Genomic DNA, 12,068 nt, shown 5'->3' on the forward strand with positions numbered 1-12,068 from the left:
ATGAAGGTAGCAGCGGCGTCGGCAGAATCCGACGAGGGTTGTTTCCATTTCACCGGCGATCGAGCAGCGTAACAACCTTCTCCTAATGGTTTAATTTTTAAAAGAAAAAAAAAAAGAAAAAAAAAAGTAAAGTCGAAGAGTGTGGAATTAATATTGTTAGTAAATTTAGATAATATAATTTTTATTTTTATTTTATATTATACAATAATATCCAAGTTTTTTCACAAACTTTTACAAATTTTAAAAAATTCACTAATATAAAAATTCTGAATTATTTTAAATCAAAATCAATATATTTTTATAATTTTTTTAATATATATATATATATATATATATATATATATATATATATATATATATATATATATATATGCTTTTAAATTTAAATTTGATAATATAAATTGAAAATAATAAATTTTTGAACAAGTAAAATAAAAATTTAAAGACATATAAATCCTCATAATTATGTGTTTTTAAAATTATAAAAATTAAGTACATATAATACTGATTTTTTTTTGAAAATTTTTTTTAGTTGACATTAGAAATAGAAATATGACTTTTTGAACCGATTAATTTGAGATAAAACTCTTTAAACCTGTTTTACATAGGATGGAAATGAAACTCTTGTCCATTCTAATATACAATTATATTGGCATTTCTTTTATGGGGATAGCATCATCTCATTACATTCAAAAGTCAATAACAAAATGACAACATTCAAGAATTTTGAGAGGCAAAATAAAACTTTTCCAAAAATAAAAAAAAAATTGAAAATGATGGCAACGGAGAAAAGTCTTAACTTTTAAAATGAAATTGTGAAGAGAGCTGAGAGTTGACTTTGATAATGAAGTGGATTGACTTGTCAGTGATCATGATGGCAAAATAATTAAACGAAAATTGTTGAGGTTTGACCAAAAACTAACTGTTAAAATTGCCATAATAGGGCTTAAATTGACAAAAGAAAAAAAATAAAAATTTTATTTAATAATCAAGTATCTGGTTTCATGGATGATTATTAATCTACCACGTAAATTCTTATGTATATTTACAAGTAGACTTTCAAAATATCCGTCCCATTTGAAATTTGAAAATTTTAAAATATCACCTGGATTAAATTATTATCCTCTAATGATGTTTTAAATTGTGTTTAACCATTTTAAAGAATATAATATGTTTAACCAGTCGGATGAAGGGGATCAGTAGCACAACCTCCCTCTCAAGAATCGCAGAGGTAGATGATTCTCCCCTCTCGAAAGGAGGTCAGGAGGTCGCCATTGGAGCATGAGCCTGCAAAGCTAAAGTCGTCGAGTGGGAAGAGGATTCCGTGCCGATTGCGGAGTTGGATCGACGGCTCGCTTGATGTGGCCGATTTGGAAGGAACAACAACTGGTGCAATGGAGGGGTGCTTAGGCGGCAGCTCACCAGTAGTAGTCGCTGCATCACTTGTTGCCACTTGACTTCCCCCTACCTTGTCGGTGGGCTCTTCGGAGTGTTCGACCGGCACAGGTTGTGGCCTTGCAGCTCGGTTACTTCTTTGGCATTAATGTCTGCATCGGAAAACATGCATTTGCCGCTCAACAACATGCGGTTAATGATTCGATCTGCAAAAGAGAAAGTGAAATCAGTTAGATTCAAAGAAGACAAGAAGAAAAATGGCATACCTAGAGGGACGAACAACCGTGTTCAGATCGGACTTATCTCGAACATATACAAAACACCCTCCAAGAGAAGCCGGTGTATGTGATATTTCTGACCAGCCAAACTCGAAGCTACTTGGAGGTAGGCAGTCAAGCCGCGCTACTTCTTGAGCGAGGGAGGTTTTGATAGTTCAATCTGCCAACTGGTTGGAAAGTCAGGCCGAGCAAGTAAACGAATGTAGAAATAGTACTCCTTCCAGTGCTTATTTGAGGAGGACATTCTATCAAAATATACAACCCACTCGAGATTGGAAAAGGAAGGTGTCTGACTCAGAGAGTTTGAGATAATTAATAAAAGTAATGAAAAACACGAGGCACTAGAGGGATTCCATACAGACGAAATAGTACGACTACCCTACATAGTGTTGGGTGCTACTCATAATTCCGTTCTGCTTCCCATGTAAAAAAATTTATACAGGCACTGAACTTTCCTGACAACCTATGTGTTCCTCATGAGTTAAACTTGAATTGGAAACGGAACTTAACATTTTCACTTCAAATTCCACTCATGTGTTCTTCAGTAGTTAAAACTTGGATTGCAAATGATACTTAACATTATTAATCCAAGTTCATCCCATGTTACAGAAGTTAATTAAATATCTATTTCAAGGATTGACTTCCAGGTTAAACATGACGAGGCACTCGACCTTCTTGGGTATGAGATCATCCACCACTTCTTAGACAAAATATTTCAAAAAATAGGATATTTAAACTTCTTACAGTAACCCTAGGTTTAACTACAGAGACATCAATAGAAGCACAAAATCAAAACACTAAATCGAAACACAAAAATGAAACATGAGATCGTTAGCCTCTTGTATTGGTATTTCAGGATCCATATAAAGAAAAACTAGTTTCGCTGCGGAATTAAGAACTAGTTATACCTTTCTTTGTAAACAAAGATCTCTTGATCTTCTGCTGTATTCCTCTCCTCCTCTTGGACGTCGTGTGGGCGACAATCTACCAAGATGAAATCCACCCGAATCACTTCTTCTCCTCCAAGAAATTTCGGCCACCAAGGAATGCCAAAATAGGAAACTTTCTTCTCTTCTTCTTCCTCTCAAGCAACCGGCCACCAAGTGCTCCTTCTTTTCTTTCAAGTTTTGGCCACTAAGAAGAGATGGGTGCCGACCTTAGAAAGAAGAAAGGGAGAGAAGAAACAAGGTGTCGTCGGCCTTAGGAAGAGGAAAGGGAGAGAGGCCGACCACCAAGGAAAAGAGAGGAGAGAAATTGTAGAGATATGTACATATTTTTTAAAGCACCCTCTACCTCTCTTTTATAATTCTTGGTCATGACAAAAAAAGAAATTTTAATAATAATTAAAATCTCTCTCTTTTAAATTTCCTATTATCATGGCTACAAAAGGAAAGGTTTAAAATTAATCTCTCTCTTTTAAACAATGTAGAAGGCTACAAAAAGAAAGATTAAAATTAAAACTTCGCTCTTTTAAATCATAGTTACAAAAAAGGAAAGTTTTGTCAAAATTAAAATCTCTCTTTTTAAACATTATAGATAACTATAAAAAAGGAAAGGTTTAAAAAAAAATAAAATATCTCTTTTAGACCTTTGTAGATAGTTATAAAAGGAAAGATTTTAAAATTTAAAACTCTCTTTTAAAATCATGTGGATGGCTATTAAAGGAAATATTTTAACAAAAAATAAAATCTATCCTTTTAATCCTATGTGGTCGGCCCCTTGCTTGGGCACCAAGCTTGGCCGACCACCTCTTGGGCTCCAAGCTAATGCTTGACGGCCTTTTTACACCTAGCAAGGATGTGCCCGGCCCATTACTTGGGTAAGAAGTGGACTTTGTGGATACAAGGCTTTATAGAGGTTACAACAGGGACCGAGAGGAGGAATTGATTTTGGTCTCCTAATGAGCTTGAGCTTCCTGTGTTCGACCCGAACACCCAACTCAAGTTCATCAATAATAACTCATACCACTAAAGAGTTATTATTGAACTACCGCACCAATCCCATATTACATTATGGGCTCCTTCTTATTATGAGTGTGTTAATCTCCCTATGTTTAAGATATCGAATATCCATTAATTAAATGAGTTACTGACACTCACTTAATTAACATCTAGTTCCAAGAGTAGTATCACTCAACTTCATTGTCATGTCGGACTAGGTTCACCTGCAGGGTTTACATGACAAACCTTATGAGCTCCTTAAGGAGACATCATCAACCTAGATTACTAGTACACAGTTTCTTCTATAATCAATAACACACCATATAAATAATATTATTTCTCAACTTATCGGGCCTATTGATCCAACTGAATAAATCTCACTCATTGATAAATTAAAGAAATAAATACTAAGTATATGTGCTTGTTATTATATTGAGATTAAGAGTACACACTTCCATAATAACATAGTCATGTTCTTTTATGCAGTCAGTATAAAAATAACAATCTCAAATGGTCCTGCTCAATATACTCATAGTGTACTAGTGTAATTTTATAATCAAGATAAACTAATATCAAATTACATTATGACCGTTCCAATAGTTTGTCCCTATCCATCTTGGTCGTGAGCTACTATTTATAATTTATAAAGAACTGATAACATGATCTTCTGTGTGACACCACACCCCATGTTATCTACAATATAAATTAAATGGACAACTACATTTAACATAAATGCAGACATTTAACCAATGTGATTCTTATTTCAAAATAAATGTTTATACAAAAAGCTAGACTTTTAGTATATATCCTAACATATAGCAGTATGAAGGAATTGAGTATTAATTGATACATGAGAATATGAAAATATCTATAAACTTCAAAAAAAAAAAAAAAAAAAAAAAAGGGATTGACGGGAAAATGAAGGCCAACATAGAATTGGTGTTTAAAGAAGGGCAAGAAGCCATTTGGAGGCAGGGGAGGGTGGTCATAAGCAAAGGGAATGATGATTTGATACTCGTTGGGAAAGCGGTAGATGAGTTTCATTTGGTCAACCTCATCGCCATTAAATTTGGACTCAGTGGAAGTGTATCACAGCCCGGGGGCAGCTGGGGGTGGGGAATGGGAGATGGCCATGGAATAGAGGATGGAAATTGAAGGTTGAAAGGGAGAAAAGAGAAGAAACTTACGGGCAAGAAGAAGATTGCCGACAACAAATAGAGAAAAAAGAGCAAAGAGACAACGGAGATGAAAACGAAAAATGCAGAAGGGAGAAGGAAAAAAAAGGTAAGAGTTTAAAAACCCTGCGGGCTATCGACCCGGGCCTTCTGATCGAGGGTTTTAGAAAATGAGGCTTCATTATGACGGTTGAATTCGAAAAGACAGCCATCATATCAAACTCAAACAATCGCTTGTCACATCACATCACGCATGTGACAGTATGCAAGGGCGACACATGGCATTCGATTACAAGTGCCATTAATGAGGAAGCAGAAAGCATAATTACAGGGTGTGGTCAAGCATGCTTTGCATTAATTGGGGGGGGGGGATTTGAACGACTTTCGAGAAATTATGGTGACATCAGCGACTATTAAAAGGTACTACGTGAGTTGAGCGGTTGGAGCAAAGATCAGAAGGAAGAAAAAAAACAGCTGAGTGTCGGCCATGATATTATCGAGCGACAATTGAGCATTGAACATCATAGTCGAGCGACGACTATAAACCCTTGAGCATTGAAGATTACAGGCGAGCGACGGCTATAAACTCTTGAAGCAGCAACAATCACAGTCTAACGGCGACTATAAACCCTTGGACAAAAAAGATTATAGCTGAATGGTGGCTATAAACCCTTGAGCACTGATCACAGCTGAGTGGCGGCTACAAACTCTGGATCAGTAAACATCATAATCGAACGACGACTCTAAACCCTAGGGCACCCGGTCAAGGAGAAAGAATGCTAGTCCACACTAACCGTCTAGTCAATCAGATTTGTAGTCTCCTTCGACTAGATTTGAGGGGAAGACTTGTGATGCGATGATAAAGAAGGACCCCACCAGAGATAGGCCAAAGCAAGGAACACCGGCTAACGTGGAGGTCAAAGTCAGAGAGGCGCTAACCATAGATTGGCTGAATGAGCCAGTTATGGTGGGGGCGGACAACATGTTCGAACGGGCAAGCAAGTCAAGGCCGAGCAGGTGGCGTGTCCGTCCGGTGGAGAGGTATCCGTAACTTCGTTATTTTACACGCTTTCGCTACAATTTTTCACTATTCCTTATATCACCAGAAACTAACTTGAGCATTGAAGGATCAATGTCGAAAACTCCTTCCCGGTCTGACAGTAATACTTCTGTGTTGCAGGACTATATAGAATCTCTACCCCATCAACTTTCTAGCCACATTCTCAGATTTCCATTTTCTTCACTTTCAGACAGGAATAATCCTCGTGATGAAGTTAATGTAAGACCTCTTCATCTCCATTTTCTAATTCCATTTTGTTTTGATATTCAGTAATTTAAAATGGTAAAGATGGTATGATCCAAAGGAAATCAATTCAAAGCGTGATTGATGAACAGTTTGTAATATTCGATAACCCTTTATAGACAAGTAATATAGTTATCTAAATCCGTATCTGGATGAGATAGTCGAAGATTCCAAGTTTGAATAGTTGTTAGACTTTCTAAGAACACGCATTAGCTAGGATTTTACCCTAGCTAGCTAGTTATTTTCTTCGTCTTCTATTTTCATTTGTTGTTCATGGGTTCTCCTTCAAAGGACGCGACTATATGGTTCCTTTTGGTCTTTCATCATGAAGGTCTGCATCACTTAACACAAGTGAAGAGAAGGAAGAGGAAGGTTTGAATCTTGAGGGTCTTTGGACTTCACCTTTGTTTCCTAGTGGAACTTAGAGAAAGGGTTCTGTATGTGAACTTGCATAAGGACTCTTTTGTGGTCAATAGGATTCGTAGATTTCCATTCTAAGTATTTGTTTTTTTGCAGTAGCATAGAAGGTCATCAAAATACCGCGAGTGTCGCCCTCAAGCTTTTTATATAAGGGTGAGAAATTGATTCAAAATTGAACCAATCAAAATTTGATAAAAATTTTTTTGGATAAATCTAACTGATTGAATTTTTTATCAATCAACTAATGAAATCATCAGTCGAATGAGTGTGATTCATAATTAAATTGTGTGGTTGTCACATTTAAATATTTTCGTCCATTGTTTAAAATATAACAGTCGGCTGATTTTAATTTAACCCATTTAACTGATTTATGATATTTAAAATCAAATAATTTTTTTTAAAAATAATATTTTTTAAAAAGATGAATTTCAGAATTAACCAATCGAATTTCTGAATTGAGAACAGTTTAATCAAATCTTTTGTTCTCCCCGGTTTCTACACTAAAATTCTTCTTTATTTCCATTTGAGCATTAGATATGTCAATTGGAGGAATCAAAGAGACCCAAAACACTGAATCGACGGACTTCAGTGGGTCAACTTTCTAGCAAACAAGAAACTTTGAATAAGTCAATTTTTATAACAAAATTTCATTTTACCCCGATGTGTTGTTGTTAAAATATCTCTTTAATTTTTATTAATTTTAAGGATGTGTTTGACTCACGTTATCATATATAATTTTGATTATGTGATTATCAGATAATCATATAACTAAAATTTTAAAGAATAAAACATAATCAAATATTATTTGGTTCAATTTAAGTAATGCAATAAAAAAAAATTTAGGTACACAAGCGTATGATTTTAAGAATCGACCTCTGGTCATTAAGTCAGAGTCATGCGTCCACCATCTGTGCTACACTTTAGAAGCTAAATAATACAATAAAAACTTATTTATTTGAAGATTTTAATGAATAATCTAATTTAATATTTTAGTATATTACTCTCACATAAAATTTATTGATATACTATGTGTACAGTGAAATTTTTTTATTTGAAGATTTCAATGGATAATCTAATTTAATATTTTAATTTAACTTATTTTAATTTCACTAATATTTTAGTGTATTTATTTTAACACTGCTATTGTAATTTCAATTGAGTATAAAATTTATATTTAATTTCACTGAACCCTTAAAATTTACCAATTTCAAACGCGGATTGCAAGTTGACGAGATCAAATTCTTTAAAGAGGACAAAACTATCAAAAAAATATTATTATTATTATTATTAAAAAAAACACTTACTAAAATTTTATAATAATTCAAATAAAAAATTAAAAAAATAATAATAAGAGAAAAGATTATGGTCGCTATCACCAGTGATCCACCTTTTGAATTTTAACATTCTGAACGAATAAAGACGAAGAGCAACGAGAAAAAGTCCAACCGCACCATTTGTCACTCGCTTTCCGTCTTGACTATGTGCACTTGAGGTCAGGACTCCATTTCCAGCATCTTCCACCATTCACACACATCGCCATCCATCCATCCCTCCGTCCATTTATCTTCCATGCTTCGATTGGTTCGACCGGTTAAATTAGAAATTAATACTTTATTAATAAAAATACATAAAATTAATTTAACAGGAAATTTATCCTATTTTTATTTATTTGTTAAAAAAAATATAAGTTTTATAAATTACTATATTTTTATATATATTTAAATAAAAGTTAAAAATAAATTTACAATTAAGGTTTACTAAAAAAGAGAGAGTATCGAATCAATCTAATCTTGCTAGTAGTAAAAGCTTAATTTTTTTTAATTTAATATAAATGTGGTCCATTTAAAATTTTATTTCTATCAAAAATCAACTTGTTCATAGTAAATCATAGTCGATCTGATCCAGTCTAATAGATTAGCGGCTTCTTTCATTATCCATTGTTTACTTTTGAAGGATAAATCATAAATGAATGAGATAGTTTTCTTCTCAAGTGATAGACACTTAAGAGTAGGGGTGTAATCGAGCCGAGTCGAGACGAACTCTTGAATGTTTGAGCTTGACTCGTTTATAATCGAGTCGAGCTCGAGCTTTATTTAACGAATATATTCATGACTCACGAGCTTATTCGAACTTTTATCGAGCTTAAACGAGCTTAATAAGTATAAATTATAAATTTAAATATTCATTAAAAATTAAATTATATATTTAGATAAAATTATAATATTCTTATTAAAATTTATAATTTTATTATAATAAATAAATTTAATATATTTGTCTATATTTTTCATAAGTAGAGTGTAAAATTTATAAATTTAATATCAAAATTATTATTTTTTTTAATTTAAAAGTTAATTCATGAGCTTAACGAACGTGTTCACGAGCTAACGAGCCGAGTATTGCGAAGCTTGAGCTTGGTTTGTTTATCTTAACGAGCCTCATTAAACGAACTTTTATCGAATCGAACTTCTAATAGCTCACGAACGGCTTAGTTCATTTACACTCCTACCTAAGAGAACATTTGGCATTATACTGCAATAGATTAACTAGGTCAGCAAACATTGAATTTGGGACTATTTCTATTTTTCACCGATTGTCAGTATAAATCGAGAAGTACTCGTGATGATGATAATTAAAAATCCAATATTCTTTAGTTACGAATCTCATATACAAAAAAAATTCTTAGAAATATATAAATGAAAACTAGACGTCCTTCCTTTATTTACTGTGGGGCCTGGGTTGAGGGCGGTGAGCCAAATCAATTTTTTTTTTCATTAAGAGTCTTTTTAATGATGCACCTAAACCTGCCTCTCCTCCCCCTGATTCCTCTCTATCACTCTGTTTCTCTCTGCTCCTTCTCCTCTGTTTTTACTTCCAAATATATATCATGTTTCCGGCCGACGTCCCGCCGGCGAGGGTTCTTCCACCAGACTTCCGTGGACAATTGAACCCGACTACATATACTCCGCGTCCGTGGCCGCGGTCGCCGCCTCCGCCCCCGTCGTCATCTGGTAACATCCCCACCCTGGTCGTAACCATCCTCGGTGTCCTCATCGCCGCCATCCTTGTCCTCGGCTACTACTTCTTCGCCGCTCGGTGCTGCTTCTGGCGCAGGAGGTCCGACGCCCTCGACCGCTCCCAGCGCCGCCTCCACGACGACCTCATGATGTTCGCGGTCGAGAGCCGCGGCCTCGGCCAGTCGGAGATACGGCAGATCCCGACCTTCCGGTACCGTAAGGAAACCGACGCCTCCGCCGCCGGCGGGGACGACTGCGCGGTCTGCCTCGGAGAGTTCCAAGAGGAGGAGACCGTACGGCTGCTGCCGGATTGCTTCCACGTCTTCCACGTCGACTGCATCGACACGTGGCTCCAATCCAACGCTAACTGCCCTCTTTGCCGGGCGACAATCACGCCGAATGCCGCTGCCGTCCCCGTCGACAAGCTCCCTGCTTTCCTCCGAAGCAGGGGACCTCAGGGGACTCGTTCCGGCGACGTGACGATCGACGTAAGGGACGATGAGCCAGAGGTGGACTGGCGGAGGCAACTGCGGCGCCACGGGAGCACCGGCGCAAGGCGGCTGCCTCCAGCCGCGCCAACCATGCGGCGGTCCTTCTCGGTTGACACGGCGGCGGCGGACCGCCGGCTCTACGGGGAGGTGCAGAAGATCGCGTGGCAGAATCCGCACTTTCGGGAAGCGGCGACATCCATTGGAAGAGGCGGCGAAGGGAGCAGCGGCGCCGGCAGAATCCGGTGGGGGCTGTTTCCATTTCACCGGCGATCGAGCAGCGCAGCGGCCTTCTCCTAATGGTTTAATTTTTTAAAATTTAAAAAAAAAAGAGAAAAAAAAGTAAAATCGAGGAGAGTGGAATTAATGTTGTTATTAAATTTAGATAATATAATTTTTTTTATATCATACAATAATATCAAAGTTTTTTCACAAACTTTTACAAGTTTTAAAAAATTCACTAATATAAAAACTCTAAATTATTTTAAATCAAAATCAATATATTTTGTAGAATTTTTTTAAATATATATGCCCTTAAATTTAAATTTGATAATATAAATTGAGAATATTAAATTTTTGAATAAGCAAAATAAAAATTAAAAGACACATAAACCTTCATAATTATGTGTTTTTAAAATTATAAAAATTAAGTACATATAATACTGAATTTCTTTTAATTAATTTTTTTTTGTTAACACTAGAAATAGGACTCTTTAAACCAATTAATCCTAAGATTAAACTCTTTAAACCCGTTTTCCATAGGATGGAAATGAAACTCTTGTTCATTCTAATATACAATTATATTGGCATTTCATTTGTGGGGATAGCATCATCTCATTACATTCAAAAGTCAATAACAAAATGACAACATTTCAAAGCTGAATTTTGAGTCGCAAAATAAAACTTTTCCAAAAATAAAAATAAAAAAATGAAAATGATGGCAACGAAGAAAAGTCTACCTTTTAAAATGACATTGAGAAGAGAGCTGACAGTTGACTTTGATCATGAAGTGGATTGACTTGTCAGTGATCACGATGGCAAAATAATTAAATGGAAATTGTTGAGGATGGGTTTGACCAAAAACTAACGGTTAAAATTGTCATAGTAGGGCTTAAATTGACCAAAAAAAAAGGAAAAATTTTATTTAATAATTAAGTGTCTGGTTTCATGGATGATTATTAATCTACCAAGTAAATTCTTATGTATATTTACAAGTAGACTTTCAAAATATCCGTCCCATTTGAAATTTGAAAATTTTAAAATATCACCTTGATGAAATTATTATCCTCTAATGATGTTTTAAATTGCGTTTAACCATTTTAAAGGAAACATGTTGTGATGAATTAAATGGATGGCGCAAATTCGTGGTAATTAATTGAAGTCATCTTGGAAGTTCCCTTGAGAAGACTAAAAAGTTGAGTTGGTTGACTAATAAAAACACGAGTAATATAAATTGAATATTTTGTTGTTTTTTTTTGTTTCTCTGTGTTCATGTTTGAGAGTATTAAATATATTTTTTGTATTTACAAATTACTTTGAATGCCATTTTGAATTAAACTAACAATTTAGCTTTGCTATGATTGTGAAGTATTATGCTTCAATGGACATTAGGGAGGGTTTCGATAACTTAGTTTTGTCTTTGTGAAGGACTAATTAAGTGGCATGTTGATAGTTAGGGAAATATTGAATCGTCTATGTGTGTAAACATCGAACGGAGCCATATGGTAATAGTAGCTTCATTCGTTGCATTTTTCGTAGATTGATGGCACGCGGATAGTTAAGAGATTCATGATCGCAAAGTTGTACATAAAATTGTCAATTTCATTCCTAGACAAGAAGCAAAAAAATTGAAAAAAGAGTACATTAAGCTTGTACAACTAATATCGAAAATCATGTAAACTAATGGGCACATATCTTAATCCTATTGATCCTATTTTCCATGAAGTCAAGTGATATTAGTTAAGAAAAATAGAATGTGAGAAATGATAAGTAATGTAGACAAAGGGAGTTAAGAATAAAGAAACATAATGCCCATGTATGCAAATATGATTCGAA

General features: G+C 35.1%; 1 protein-coding gene across 1 annotated transcript; it reads left to right on the plus strand.

Annotated features, from left to right (window-relative positions):
- Positions 1-9,275: 9,275 nt before the first annotated feature.
- Positions 9,276-10,401, plus strand: LOC122016639 (RING-H2 finger protein ATL16-like). The gene has a single exon (XM_042574012.1). The coding sequence runs from the start codon at positions 9,396-9,398 to the stop codon at positions 10,311-10,313; it is 918 nt and encodes a 305-aa protein (XP_042429946.1). The 5' UTR covers positions 9,276-9,395; the 3' UTR covers positions 10,314-10,401.
- The last annotated feature ends 1,667 nt before the right edge of the window (positions 10,402-12,068 follow it).

The sequence above is a fragment of the Zingiber officinale genome, chromosome 8B (genome assembly GCF_018446385.1).
Source record: "Zingiber officinale cultivar Zhangliang chromosome 8B, Zo_v1.1, whole genome shotgun sequence".
NCBI lineage: Eukaryota > Viridiplantae > Streptophyta > Magnoliopsida > Zingiberales > Zingiberaceae > Zingiber > Zingiber officinale.